General features: G+C 37.2%; 1 protein-coding gene across 2 annotated transcripts in view; it reads left to right on the top strand.

The window, feature by feature from the left end:
• The first annotated feature begins 780 nt into the window (after positions 1–780).
• The window catches only part of LOC149797963 (serine/threonine-protein kinase DCLK1-like), a 124506-nt gene continuing 109542 nt past the window's right edge, over positions 781–15744 (top strand). Inside the window, exons 1-2 of one of the 2 annotated variants that reach the window (XM_089963042.1) lie at positions 781–910; positions 8813–9550. In XM_089963042.1, coding sequence (XP_089819168.1) covers positions 8828–9550 — 723 coding nt within the window. In that variant the 5' untranslated portion in view covers positions 781–910; positions 8813–8827. Of the gene's footprint in view, positions 911–1091; positions 1514–8812; positions 9551–15744 lie in introns of those variants that run through there. The other variant, XM_089963041.1, reaches the window with a different exon arrangement.

Below are 15744 nucleotides of genomic sequence, written 5' to 3'. Positions count from 1 at the left end.
TGCTAGTGCCATTTTTACAAGTCTTTGTTATGACTCGGCCGGTGTTCGAACCCGCGACCTCCCCCGTCAGAGACGGACGTTCTAACCACTTTGGCCAACGGAGCAATACATACATACATACATATATATATGCTCAGAAAAGACAGACATATATACAAATATTTACATATAGGCCAGGGCCGGGGACAGGATTTGTGCGCCGTAACATTAGTTCTCCAGTGGGCCCATATGAATTACAAATTGTGACGGCGGTGGTCCCCCTTACAGTTGTGGGCCCCCGGAATTTTGTCCAAGTTGTCCTACCCTGTCCGCGGCCCTGACACAGGCCAACAAGTATGACTAGTCCGTCTGAAATATTATTAGCATAATAATTAATGACCTGGTACACCTAGTAGATAGGTAGGATTTGTGTGCATGCATTGTGCAATAGTGGACGTAAAAGAGAGCATTTTTCATAACACGCAAGCAAGATGCATGGAAAGCAATGCCCATTTTCCAGTCGATCAGACTGGTATGAATATTCCACTGAAAAGTTACACGGACAAGTCAGTCTTGTCGGCCTGTACATAAATACATACATACATATATACCTTTATACGACATGCATGTCAGTTTTAAAGTCAAGTTAAATCAAATGATTCAAAGCTGGTTGAGCCTTTCTTGAAATAATTGTGGTTGAGAGAATTCTGTTCTATCTCTATTGCACGCACAGTCGTGGCACACCGTCTCAGTGCACTGCTATTAATCCCCGTGCAATACATCCCAGCGTACAATAAGGCAGCCGAGTCTATGCATGTTAATGACAGTTGAAAAATTCATAAATTATGAAAAATGTTAGACTCCACTGCATGACACATGCGGCTGGGCATTAGTTGTGCAATATCGGCGAGACTGACGGCACAAGAAGAAGGTAGGAGTTCTTTGTCTTTGTGTATTGACGAGATCTGTATACTTGTTATAGACCAATAATGTACCGGGCCTGCTGTATGAGTAACAGTTATTGGGAAAGATATTTAATCCTTTGTAAAGCTGAAGATTTAAAAGCTTTTTGCTAATAGGTTTTTCAAGTAATCACGTGCCCTACACAGATCATTAGACTTGAAGCTGTGGTGTTACTTTAAGATTTAAGACATGTTATCCACTGTTCTGTCGAATTGAGTAAGCACATTGGATTTTATTCTAATTCAATGTCATCAGTGTAATTCTTACACACCAGTTAGAATGCAAAGATGCCTTTGAACAGCCTTATGATGTAGGTAAGACGTTGTGCAAATCACATGCAGTGCAATCACTGATGTTTTTTGTGTAGTTTTGAAACCGAAGACGTTTATATCATGTACACACATGTAGTTCATGTGTATTAGGTCGTTTTAGCTTGTAATAGTACAGCCATGTCAAAATCTGGACCTGGCCCACAGCGGGAAATAAGGTATCCCCTACATGAGTGTATTATATTACAAGGAATTATTATTCAGGATGATGACGATGCCAGGGCGACACAGCCCTGATGATGGTAATGATTATATTTTTGTATTATTATTATTATTATTAATTATTATTATTATTATTATTATTATTATTATTATTTTATCTGACTCAATGTTGTCGGTTTGAAACTGATCAGATCTAAAGAGGAGGTCGAGAAACCAAGTCATATTATTAAGATGATATCAATGTACGTAATTTGAGATCGCAATTATTATTGTGACCATCCTTTGTTGAGTACTTAATATCTGCACGTCGTTCGCGCGCTCAGTACTCTACAATGTAGCCGTTGATATGCATATTGTGTATGGAATCAAACTGGGTACCTTTGATTATGTAATGATATTGGCATGGGTTACTTTAGGGAAAGGTTTTATAATAAGAATCCTGACTTTAAATTATCGTGTGAAAGAGATCGAGAGATCGAGAGAGAGATCATGATCATGCTGTGTTGTTTTTTTGTTTTTTTGCAATCAGATATACCCACGTCCCTGTAGGTAAATAAAATCGTCTTATAGTAGATATACTTGTCATAATTAGAGATTTATCGATCGATCGGTTGAACAAACTTATTGATTTAGCTGACACGCGGTTAAATAACGATGAATCCATTATTTCGAATACATATTTAGGGATTAGCTATTGTTCCTTCTGCTAATTGACTGAAAATGCTACATATAAAAACAGATAACTTTGCGTTGTAGTCATACTGAGATGTGACAATGTCGGTGTAAACAGTGTCATGGATTCCTTTCAAGTTGGAAATCGGACTTTATTTTATACAGCTGTACATTTCTGGACGTTTCTATAGGGAGAATGGGAGTACATTTACTATTCAAAAGACCATACTATTAAACCTCTGACGCATGGAATTATGTGTATGCAAGGGAGGTATAGACGTTAAAGTAGTCTGTACACACAAAAAAAATCCATCAGTATTCAAGTGAAAAGTTTGTGTAAGTTAATCGATTTATTAGATCCGTTTCGATCAATATTCACACTCGTATATAGACGACCCCTAGTTTATATTTGCCGTCGATCTGTCACTGGAAGGATTCGCTGGTACCGTACTTTCTCAAAAGGTTTAATATCTTCCTACCTTCTTATTTACTTATCTGTCTACCTTCATGCATACCTATTTATCTATCTACCTACCAATATACATATCAGTTGATCTGCATACCTACCTACCTAATCTATCTATCTGTCTATCTATCTATCTGTCTGTCTGTCTGTCTGTCTGTCTATCTATCTATCTGTCTATCTATCTTGACTTCGTTACCTTTATCTTCTGCAACTAAATTTATTTTATAAGAGAAATATTTGTTAAATATGAACGAGATCATTCTATGAAAAGAAAGTTATAACATGGACCTCTGTGACTTTGGATTTTTTTTGGCTTTTATTTGATTGTTGTTGTGTTGTTGTTGTTTTTTTTGGGGGGGGGAGTTGGGTGGGGCGGTTATACCGTGGTGGACTTAATTTGCTATAATATATGTCATTTTACCATCAAAGTCATTCCCACGTCTTCCTCTTACGTTTCCACACTGGGAACCGTGTATGCCGCTTATGTTTTTAAATATTCTAACATTGTATGTGTTCTGAACGAGCATCATTTTGTACGGTAAAAAATGTTTTACTTGAGCAACATATGCCAGTTCGGATCTTCGAATGAAGCTGACGTTACAAAAATCCACCAGTCAGAATCGACCTGGTTTTATAATAATTAATTCGTTGTATTTTTTTTTTGTCTCGCCAGCAATGCAGATAACAATCGGAATTGACCCCGATACACCATTCTCTTAAAACAAAACAAAACATAAATTCTTCAAAATTGGATTTTCATTTGAAGTATATGGCTTCTAAGACAATGGAACTTTAATCTTCATGCATGTTCTTGGCAGTCATTATCGATTACATTTTTCTATTCAACATTTGCTACTTGTCCTCACTGTTCATGTACAAATGTATGTTGCTCTTCTTTCAAGGCCACCCTCTTCTTGATCACTGTTGATCATAAAATATACATATATTAATCAATGACATCATTGTTTATAATCTGGGCATGCACTATATTGTTTGTCTAGAATTAGACGAGTGATATTGTTTTTCACAAATGCGTTTCTAAACCAAGACCTTCAACATAAAATAAAATAAAATAAAATAAAATAAACACTAAATAGTTTACTATATTTATTCTTCATTTAGTCAGACAATGGTGGGATTATAACCGTAAAACTTCCAAATATTAAAAAAAAAAAACACAAAAAAACCCAAAAATTATATTTTGGAAGATACTTGATTTAAATCAAAACTGTTTAGCGCAATGTTGTTGCATATCAGGCAACATAAAACTATCGCCAAGCATTAATTTGGTTTTATTTTGTTCTTAAATTGATAAAACATTGAGTTATACAAGTGGTATTCATACCCATCTGTGACTCTTTACACATAAAATCGGAGGTTGGAATGGTATTAAAACTCATCTCACCCACCTATCCCAAAGATGGATTGTTCAGACTGTCACCTGTTAAAAGGAGTTTGGAGATGATAAAAAAGGGTCACAAACTGTCAAAATTTAAATGAAAATAAATTAGTTATTGGGAAGAAACCGATTACGAGACAGTTCGAAACTTCTTCACGATTTTTTGCGAGTAGAAATTAGCTTAACATGTTGCTCAATTCGACCTCGTTACGGTCCTGTCTATTAAGATTCTTCTTTGGTCAGTCTTGACCTATGCTACATACCATTAAAGTTAATTAATTTTACATACTGTATAAACCAATTTGATCTGGCAATCTTGCTTTTAAATGGATGTTCAATAACACTACTGACTAATAAAATGGAATATTTTATTCTGGACTGCCTTTAGACTATTAAAGAGACATTTTCTCTGCTAATACGTCGTTAAATTCAAACACTCGGACCTCCCAGTAAATTGGACAAAGTCCTGACAATGCGTGTTATCAGAGGTCAAAGCAGCAGCGTGAAAACTAATTTTATTCCAAGTCGAAAAGAGTGTATTGGATCCAACAAAAGTGATTACCATTATTTCAGTACATACGGGAAATATTATATACGTGACTGAGATATTTGATCTTGGTCAATCACCCTTTCTGGGATTTCAACGAGGAAAGAACATTAAGCAAATTATTTTGTTTTCCTTTCAGTGTGGTTCGAATGATAGTTTAAATAAATTATAGGAGCACGTGCTGCGAAAGGGTAATAAAAATGTATACGAATGGGAATAGATTTGGATGAGTATGAAATGTGAACATCTGGACTGAAATAATGGTACGTCATATATTTTGTCCTCAACATTTAGAGTTATACCAGTACTCTATGAGGCGCCGAAGCGGACAAAAGCTGGTCCAGTCAGAACGTTGCCGTTGAAATTTTAATGGCATATGTTTAGAATTCCAATTTCATGTATGGTATCAAAAATGCTCGTCTTTAAAGTTCCATTTTCTAGGTCGAGATTTTAGATTGTATCTGTTGAATTAACAGTAGAGGTTTTAGATTGTGTTATTTGAATCACACGGCGGTGGTTGAAATTTCGATGTCATACGTAGAGAATTCCTAATTTACGTATTGGTTCAAAGTGTCTATGTTGAAAGTTCCATTTCATATGTTGAGTATTTAGATTTCATCTGTTGAAATACACAGAGCTGGTTGAAAATTCTATGTCCGATGTCGAGTTTTTCGATTGTATCTTCTGAATTACACGGCGGTTGTTGAAATTTTAATGTCATATGTCGAGAGTTTCAATTTAACATGTTTAATCACATTGATTGTGCTGAAAGTTCCATTTCGTATGTTGATTTTTTAGATTGTATCGGTTGAATTACACAGCGATGGTTGGACATTTTATTGTGCTTGTCATAAATTTTATTTTTATGTGGTGAAATGATGTGTTGGTGTTAAAAGTAACATTACACAATGTCCACTTTAACAATTCAAAAAGGTACTGAGTATTAAAATACATCGTTCGTGTATTTAATTATGATGCGCCATTACGTTTCATGCATTTACAGTTTGAAAGTTAACATTCACAGGTCGAGAATTACTATTAATTTCTTCGCTAGAGGTCGCTCTAGTGAACGGACCGCGTTATTTTTAAACAAGGAGGCTGGTTCTCGTTGCTGTGAAATTCAACAGATGAAATATAAATACTCACCATATGAAATGGAACTTTCATCACAAACAGTTACACACAACGTGTGAATTTGGGGTTCTAGACATATGATATTGAAATTTCAACCATTGCTGTGTAATTCAAAATATACACTGTAAAACGTCGACATAGGAAATAGAACTTTACACCACCACTGTATAATTCAACATCTAAAATCTAAAGTCTCGATCTAGAAAATGGAGCTTTAAGGACTTGCAGTTTCATCCAACACGTGATGTTGGATTTCTCGACATGCATCGAAATTTCAGCTTCAACTTTCTAATTGGACCAGCTTTTGTCATCTACAGGGTCTCATAGTACTCAGGATTTACTTAAATTGCATTCGGCTTCCACAAGCCGACGCCAACCATTCCAATTTGGAACAGCTATTTCCTGTTCCATGAAAACTGTATGATCTCTAGTTGTATGTCGTTTAACTGAGTTCCGTTGTTTGGAGCGTCCTCTTTCTCGTTTTGCTTTAGGAGTCGTCCAAAAAGGTGTCTCTTGTGCGATGTTATCCTAACTGTTGCTCAGAAGGTGCCCGACGTACCTCAGTCTTATAGAAGCTTCGACATCTATATGACCGTTACTTAATAAGTCGCAGACTAACCAAATATGTATGTTTTACAACGTTCTAAATACATGATTATAATGGATGGTCGTTGTTTTTCGTGTCATTGTGTTTTTTACTTTTATTACATGATTAGATCGGCTTTGTTGATTGATATAACTATATTATTCGCGAAAGTAAAATGTCTTTTGTATGGTCTAAAGCACTCGCCTATGACATCTCACCTTTGTCCACGTGGGTTTGAGTATCGGCTCTGTGAGAAAGCTTGCCAGTAGCTTCCCGTAAGTTGGTGTTTCCTCCCGGGTTCTTACTCCACCAAATAGACTGGCCGCCATGTACATGTGTAGATTATCATGTGCTGTACAGATGGAGCTAAAGCCACAAAACCAAACCACATTTGTAGCAAGGTCGCTATGATAACTCAGTAGAGTGTACAACACTCGTAATAGAAGAGTTGCGGGTTCGAGACCCGCAAAGGATAGCCTGGGTCGGCTGCTATCTCAATGTCGGCTTCCTTCGGAAAGGCACTTACCTCCCATTTCCTCGGCTTGATATAGTGAGTACCGTCGAAACCAACTCAATAAATAAAAAAACACACTACAACGCTGTCTATTAGAGCATTCTGCCTTATAGTCTGACTGCCTTAAAAGTGTCACTTATTGATACGAGTTCCCTGCCCAACGCGCCATGTGACAGGAACAGTGTTATAACAAAAATCCTTATAGCGAGTGAGTACTCTAACTTCTAACATTCTGGACATAAAACTTTAGCAGTATCTTTTTTTCTCCATTTTCCTTTAAAGTGACCCTCTGCTAGAGATAAAATGCATTCTCTGTAAACAAACCATTTACTATGTTGTACTTTAGAGCGCTTTAGACCACTCGGCCACTCGGGGCCCCCATATGTAGGTTTAGGAAAGATAATAAAAGCCAGGACCAATATTTGGTTAGGTATGGCAAAGTCTGGTCTTAATTTGCGAGGTTTTTTGTTTAACGAAAGAGTACTTAGTGCTGAGGGGATGGGATCTGCGTGCCTTGCTCAGAGACGCACACCAAGCAGTCGACTCCAGACTGGTGTTGGCAGTACTCGAACTCGTAACCCACTGATTCTGAGTAGACACACTAACCAGTGAGACACCGCAGCCTTCATTTGTGATGTTATCTTGCTTTTTTTTTTAATCAGACGTGGTCAGTTTTTCACCAATCGTCAATCGTTCTTCAGCAAGCACGTGATAATGGCACAGTACTCAGAATGAGCAGAAATATATCAATTATCATCACAGTGTTGTCGTTCCACTGATAATATCGGTAAAATTATGGAACTGTGCGTGCACGCGCACGCTGACACACACGCTCGCGCGCATACACACATATACACACACAGATACAGCAGACTGATATTATACTGGTACTGTTCGTGTTTACGTGATTTTCTTCTGCTAGTCTACACACAGGCTTGGTCAAGTATTCATCAGAAATTATTAACAAATTGATGGTTACGTTTCCAGCTCAACGGGGCTAGAGCATAATTGTGCAAGATATAAATGGGGACACCGTGTTTCAAATTTCATACATCATTTACATTGGTGAACATTATGATCATTCAACCTTAAGGACTGTCTTATGCCTCATTTCACACCATCCGCATTTGAAATAAAATAAAAAATATGCAGCATGTATATACTAAAGAAAAAGGATAAAAAAAATCGTTGCATATATTATATATTATATTTACTTGTCGATGTAATTATTTATTAACACTCTCATTATGGGTGTTTGTGATTGGTGAATGTATCTCTGACACCAGTCAAGTGTCTTGAGCTTAAATGACCATGATGCAACAAAAGCGTTATCGCAAACGAGGTTTATGAAGCATATGTGATCTCAATTTTAATCGGTGTGAGACGAAACTGACGTTAACATTTCCAAGCGTTTTCTTGTCTCAGTTTTCGTAATAGTGAGATCACACCTGACTTCGGCCATCGTCAAGTTACGATGCGTCCGCGCTCGCTATCCTGAGTACGCTCATATGGCATAATGATCATTTACATGCGACAAGCTTGACTGGGTATCAACAGTTAAGTTACAGTTTTAAAAGTCAACACGCAAACCAAAGGGGAACCGAAAATTATTTCTGATAAGCAAATATAAAATATCAAATTTTAATAATGTTTATTGATATTTTCCTTTTTGCGTTCAGTATATGTTTCATCCACAAGGTTTTCTTTATTTCATAAAATAATTATTTTCAAGTCCATGCAAGCCACCTCATTTACTTTAAGACATTGCGAGGGATAATGTATACTGAGTGCGTTACTGTGATCAGTGTTCTGTATTGTGGTATCAGAGCTTCAGTTTTTACGTTTTTCATTTTCTTCTTTCGCGGAGGGTGGGTGCGAAATGAGGGGAGAGGTCATTATGTTAATAAACGTTTGAACTTGTTTATTTAATGCAATACATTTATGAAAATCAAAGAGAATCCAAATTCAAAAACTTGGGAGGGGGGGCTACGCGTGGGCCGGTCAAGTTTTGGACTGACTGGTGCATATGTATTTATTTATTCATTTATTTATTTATTCCAGACAACTCCCATAAAGATGACAGAAGACGCCTGGGAGGACCACTTTGCTCGTTCAGTTTCTCATGAGGATCGTTCAAAAGCCTCGCGCGTCAGTTCTAGGAACGGCCGCTCGCAGAGTCCCTCACACAGCGCCCATGGTTCTCTCATCAGACATAGTATTTTGAAGATTTCTGATGACAAGAAGGCTAAAAAGGTGCGATTTTATAGAAACGGGGACCGTTTTTTCAAGGGAATTATATATGCTGTTTCCCCTGAAAGATTCAGGACTTTTGAGTCCCTGATGGCGGACCTGACGAACAGTCCTCTTGGAGATAGGAAAGTTCTTCCCAATGGCGTTCGCTACGTGTTCACCGCAAATGGCGCGCGAAAAATTACTAGTCTCGATGAACTGGAGGAGGGAGAGAATTATGTGTGTGCCTCCACGGAGCTGTTCAAACATCTGGACTACCAGAACAGTTCAAGTCCAGTATGGAATGTCAACATTCCCAAAGGCAAAGATACGGACTCTACTGATTCCAGCTCCAAGGAAAATTTAGTGTTGATGGACGAGTTTAGAGACTTTATAAAACCGAAACTTATCACAGTTGTCAAAAATGGACTTAAGCCTCGAAAAGCAGTACGAGTGCTTCTGAACAGAAAAACGGCCCACTCTTTTGACCAAGTCCTCACTGACATAACAGAGGCAATAAAACTGGATTCTGGCTCAGTAAAAAAGATATTTACCCTTGACGGACGACCGGTAAGTATATAGGTATTATCCCAACAGAGACGCTTTTACGGGTAAGCCGTTGACGAACAAGTATATCTCCTCCTTTTCCTGACATTATTGGTGGCGGAGACCAACGTTGCTTAGCACTATTTGTGCTGGAGTTTTCTGCTCAAATATGGTCGGGGTATTGGCCGCACGCTAGTAATTAATACATTTATTTCGACTGACTTTTGTATGCAGAGGTAAGTAAAATTGCTCTTCGTTTGAGCCATGACATTAAATCCATCCGAACACTAATTTCTTTTCTGGGTATGAATCTCTGTCAGAACAGAACACCAATGTATTCATTGGTTATTGACCTGTACAATTTTAAAGTGCTGCCGCATGCTTGGAAGTGAGCGGCCCGATAGTCCGTTTGGGCCAGGGCAGGGCTGAAAACTCCAGCAAAAATAGTGACAAATATCGTTGGTCTCCCTCTCCAGTAGTGTCAAAAAAGCGAAGATCTATTTTTTAGGTATTGGGTAAACCGATGGTCTTGACAACTAACAAATTTGTACTGCCATACTGCATAGGTTGAACTCCAGCCATACTAATATTCCAAGTTCATTTCAATCTAGTGGTAAAACGATTACATGCAGTAAATTTCTCAACAGGTTACCCGTAATACATTAACCGAACCATAACGGGTTAATCGACATCGAAAATATCTCAGAGAGAGAGAGAGAGACATGGCAAGAATAACATTAATCAAAGCGTAGAGTTTCAAAATCTTGTAAAACTTACCTGTTACGCTTGCGGACATATATATTTTCTGCGTGCTTTTGCGTAGGCGCTTAGTATATATTAAACCTGTTGTTTCTTTTTGTTTTTTGTTTTTTTTTTGTCCAATTATCTGCCCTCTCAAGCAGTAATCAGTACCAGTCAGTTGTTAGGATCACTCAAACGCACAGTTTAAAACCTGTGTCTATTTAGCATTGAAATGACTTAGACACAACACCGTATTACGCCAGATGTGTCAAAGAAAATAGGGTTGGTGTGTTTGAGAATGCGTGTTTGTTTATACGCTTTTGTATAAAGTAACAAACCTTACTCTCGGTTGGTACCATATTACCACTATGATGCCAAGGTGTCGTAAAACACTAATACATACTACCTTATACAATATCAGTAAAATGGTATTAAACTTGTTATGTATCATGTCTTTGAATAACGGATAACGGTACATATATAGTATATGGCTGCATCCGGAACAGATGTATTACAATGTTTCACTTTATGTTGGTGGTGGTGGTTGTTTAATGCCATTTATAACAACACGATAGGGTATACTTGGCGGCCAATATAATTAATGGAGGAAAATCCCCGGTAAGAGCCACCGATCAAGGGGGAAGCTACTGGTACGCTTTATACCCACATTGGCCGATCCTGTTAATTTATGTTTAATGCTTGTATTTAAAGAAAAGGCTGAGACAGAGACAATTTATTCACATTTTCAGTTTGAGTATATAAATACAATTGGTATCTTTGCAAGTTGATTCTTTTAAGTCAATGGTTTTTTCCGGAATCTCTCTAGGTTATTCATCTGCCAAATATATTGGCCGCAATATATAGCCTCTAATGTGCTGAAATGGCGTTCAACCCAAAAAAGACAAACCAGTACAATTTCCACATGAGCATTAAACAAAACATAGCCAGGTTGTGTACACTAGGCTTGTAAGATTGTTAATCTCTGAACATCGTATTTACTGATATTCGACGAGGCATCATCCAGCAGTGAATTGGCGAGCAAGGTGTTATTCTCTTTTCCGAAATCAATCTCGAGCTTGCATAACTTATCTTTTCTTTTGTAATTTACTTTCTATAAAACTTCGGGTCATTTATTTTAAATCTGAGATAGACTAAGTTGAATAAAATTCAACAATTTTACGTTTTAGAATACATTCTTCAAAACCTCTCTTAAAGTTAGCTGTGCCTCCATCGTTGTAGTGCGCATCATGGAATCCTGTACTTGTAAAGTTTCGCTTCATTCTTTATTGTGTGTGTACAATACATATGAGATGAGATGTGTTATATATTGTTAGGTTTTTATTTAATGAGAATCTGGAGATCTTCGTTAGGATTTAAAGGAGAGGTGAAATCACAGAGTTACCTTGGTATATTTTTGGAGTGAATTGTACAAATAAGTGTCCATAATTTTCACTGAAATCGACCCAGCATTACAGTGTAGGTAACATATATTGCTTTGCGTTTTTTAATATCAATACTTTCTCAGATTACCTGTTCAGTCTTGTGCCTATTTTCGTGGCAAGACTGAAAGAAATTCGTAAACTTTACACTTAAGCGTCAAATCTGCGGAAGCCACAAATGAAGTTTGTCAAAACCTTCAGTGCATCCTCTGAGGATTACAAACAAAAGTATCGGAATAAAATCGCGATCCTCTTGTCAGAAAATGGATTTGACGGGAGGTGATACGATGTCATGCTCTGTTGACGACCAATAAAATGACAGCTTGTATGATACTTAAAGTGACAAACCTGACTCGGAACACGTGGCTGCTTAAAGATAACTGTCCATAATACGCTATGCAGCGATTAACCTAATAGGCTACTAAAAATAGGTGGACAGGGAATTTCATAGGTCAACAGAACATGAATTTCTGTTGGTGCCTGTCAGATCTCCGTCATGTCGGGGATTTCGATTTTTAAAAAAAAAAATACGATTAGTTTTAATTTGGCTTTATAATTAATTTTGTGTCTGTGTCATCAAATGACCAGGGATAAAATATTCAAGCTGCCCTAACGCTTTCATTTGAGAGAAATTTGATCTGAGATTTTGACAAAGATAATTGTAATCTCCTGTTACACACACTATTAACGGCCGAATCTGTCATGTTTAATTGCTTTCAGAAACAAAATTATCTCGCGAGGAAATGTCCACGGGGACTGAGAAACATTTGCAAACGTCAGTTTACATGTATGCTAAATTTCGTTGTGGTCAATTTAGATACAAGTGAAGGTGGGCAGGACGATGGCTCAGTTGGGGTCCAAAAATTCCCATAAAAGAGCTTTTTCTGTTGGGCAGGAGCCCCAGAATGAGATTTTTTCGTTGGGGGGGGGGGGGAGGGAGGTTGCTACGCCACTGTATTTGGCTACCGGAATCCGCTATTATTCTAGTTTCTACGGCAAATATTCTAGGTTTCTCAGGACGTTTAAAGATAATCAGCAGAGAGAGAGAGAGAGAGAGAGAGAGAGAGAGAGCAACTAGTGGGGATGGAGTCCGCTTGAGGTTTTAGACCCCAACCCCCTTTCCTGACAGACTTTTATATCTCATTAGAGACGGACGCTTCTTGAACACTTTATACCCGTGTTATGAAGGTATGAATTAAGCCAACAAGAAAACCATAGACCATTAATAAGGGAATTAATGATTAATAATAGTGTATTATCTCCTTTCTTATTTCTCTCATTGCTGGCTTCAATTTACTTGGCGAAAAGGTGTTCGGCTAACTGATGAAAAGACCTGTACTTAGTACTTACTACTAACTATATATATATCTATATATATATATATATATATATATATATATATATATATATATATATATATATATATATATATATATATATATATTGCCAGACACAAGAAAAGAACTCCGTATCCAGAGTTTTGGTTTTAAAATAGAACCCAATTTCAGACAGATCTTGAATCCCTTGTCCCAACTGTCGGAGCAATCTTATCACAACTTGTAAGGCTGATCCCCACCCCCGGGTTTAAATGGATATTGATAAGGACCATCAACAGATTCGAGTCAGTGTAAATGGTAAAATACATTTAAACGAGTATAAATGGGCGCGAGTTGGGCGCACTGATGGTAAACTGTTGCCAAGACATTGTACTGGACAGTCCTAATTAACTGTGCTTTGGAAATAAGCTGTCGGCTGGTTGTTTCCATTGTTCGGTGATATATTAATCTCCGTATTTCCATTCATCTCGTATCAGACTCAGCTAAATATGTCTGCCTCAGTTGACATGAAGTTAATAAATGTAATTTATATGCCAAGCTTAATGTTTATAATTGGTGGAAACCGGTTGATTTTATTGAGTTTGTGGCATCGGCTTCGTTGATTTGCCGTCAAAGGCGCGCGCCCGCTTTATCACTGGTTTTGTGTTTCAAGGCCTGCAAAGACTGATCATGGTTATATAGCTTAGGTGTACAGTGTGTAGTCCAAAGCAACCATGAGGAAAGCTTAACAAATGTTATGACTTTACTAGATTTTTCCCATGAGAATACCAATTTCCAGTTTTTCTTCTAGCATGTTGACAAAGTAGTTTATTTCGACAGCTTCTCCAGCCTTTCGTGGTTTATCCTTCTTGTCCCAAGAACCAAACTTGTCATTGATATAGTCATAGACCTAGATCCAAGGTTAAAAGATTAAATTAATTGGGACGGATTGTGTTGATACTTTTACAAACAGGTCGACGGTTAGAAAACAAAAACAAAAGAAAACTAGAACACACACCACCGCCCCAAAAGCAACAAATCAAAATTCGAATTGTATAACAAAATTACTAAACCAAATCAATAAAAACAATCGAAGAAATCAATTATTCGTTATTATTACTTCTGTTATCCATTTTTGTAATTCTGTTCGTTATTAATAATGCTATTATTTGCAATGAGTTGTTATTAATGTTGTTATTATTTTCAATTATTTGTTTGTAATGCAATAGTAACTGAATTTTTTCCTCCCAATCTATTTGGATCACCTCAGCTAATTCTACGATTGGATTAACTGGATGACTGACTGAGGTAACGAATATATATTTAAAACAAGTTTGATCATTCGTACGTTCTCGGTTAAACCTTGTTTTTTAAATAACCAGAGTGGTCCGAATGACAACTACTGACATACATTCGAGGCATCGTCCATAGGATTGACCTCGAAGTTGTAAATTTCTTCAAGGTAATATGGGTATAACCGGTATAATGTTATTTTTGTTCGCCGGAAATTTCTCCGCAAAGAAAGAAACCCAATCTATTTGGATCGCCCAGGCTATTTCTACGATATTTGCATGAATTTCTTAATCTACCGTCGTCTGCTGTAAATTATACTTCTAATTGAAATTGACGTTCATTTACTTCCTGCAGATCACACGGCTTTCGTGTTGTGAATGTTTGTACTTGTCATTTCGTAATGTGTTCAAGTATTTTATTTCGTCAGAAAACTAGAAGGTATACATACCTGTTTGATTTTCAGTACTAGCATTCTTAACTTTCATCATCCGAGAGAGACACGAGTCAACAGTTTATAGTGGTAATTTGCTGAAATTATTCATGTCAGTTAAATGCCATCGCCATGTCATGCAGTCTGTCGTCAAAATTGGCAGTAAATACGCAGCAGGTGTTTTAACACTATCGGAGCTTTGTTTGAGTTCGTTAACTTTCAAAAGTGTGTTTGTCTATGGTTGAGTTGTACCAGAAACATTGCACGTATAATGACAAAAAAGGAAATGGTTATATTCTTTCGTCATTTGTTAAACTCTATTTACAATCGCGTAAGAAATACCCTTCATTCCGGGGGTTTTCCCGGGTTATTCCTACACCATTAATACTTGCCACCTTGTATAGCCTATCTTGTTCTGACAAATGGCGTTAAACCCTACAACAACAACAACAACAAGGCTAACTCCTCTTCAGTGACGTTGGTAAACAACGCCACTGCCTGAACAGACGGTTTGACCCTATGTTCAAGCTCGTTTAGAGTTACCATTTCTGTCATTTTTCTTTTTTAGTTGAATCTGGAAGAATAAATTTTGCAATATCTTAAATTTAGCAATATCATTAGTAGAATAGCTAGTTCAAGGCTTAACATATGCCTATAGTCCGTTACATTTTGAGAACTTCCTTGAAAAAAAGAGGTAAAAACAAGACCACACGATTCTGTAAGAAAGTGGCATATCTTAATTTGTGGTGCAAGAAGCAAGAGTGCCACCTGGGGGTTTGCTAGTGATTTGAAGTTTTTGAATCGCATCAGAAAGACGCACTGCATGCACATAATGAATGGCCTCTGTTGTCAACCTCGTTTTAAAACGTAATTTCTATTATATTAGCTATGAACTTTGATGAAATGTTTTACAGATGTTCTTTGACAAGGCTAGGTATTCTACATTATGAATTACATATTCAGTTTTATACTTTGCATGAGATGTCGTCGATTGCTAAA

Source organism: Sinohyriopsis cumingii, chromosome 6 (assembly GCF_028554795.1).
Source record: "Sinohyriopsis cumingii isolate HCF-2022 chromosome 6, ASM2855479v2, whole genome shotgun sequence".
In the NCBI taxonomy this organism is placed as follows: domain Eukaryota; kingdom Metazoa; phylum Mollusca; class Bivalvia; order Unionida; family Unionidae; genus Sinohyriopsis; species Sinohyriopsis cumingii.
The sequence above is the reverse complement of the archived record's forward strand: the minus strand, read 5'-3'. Positions and strand labels throughout refer to the sequence as shown.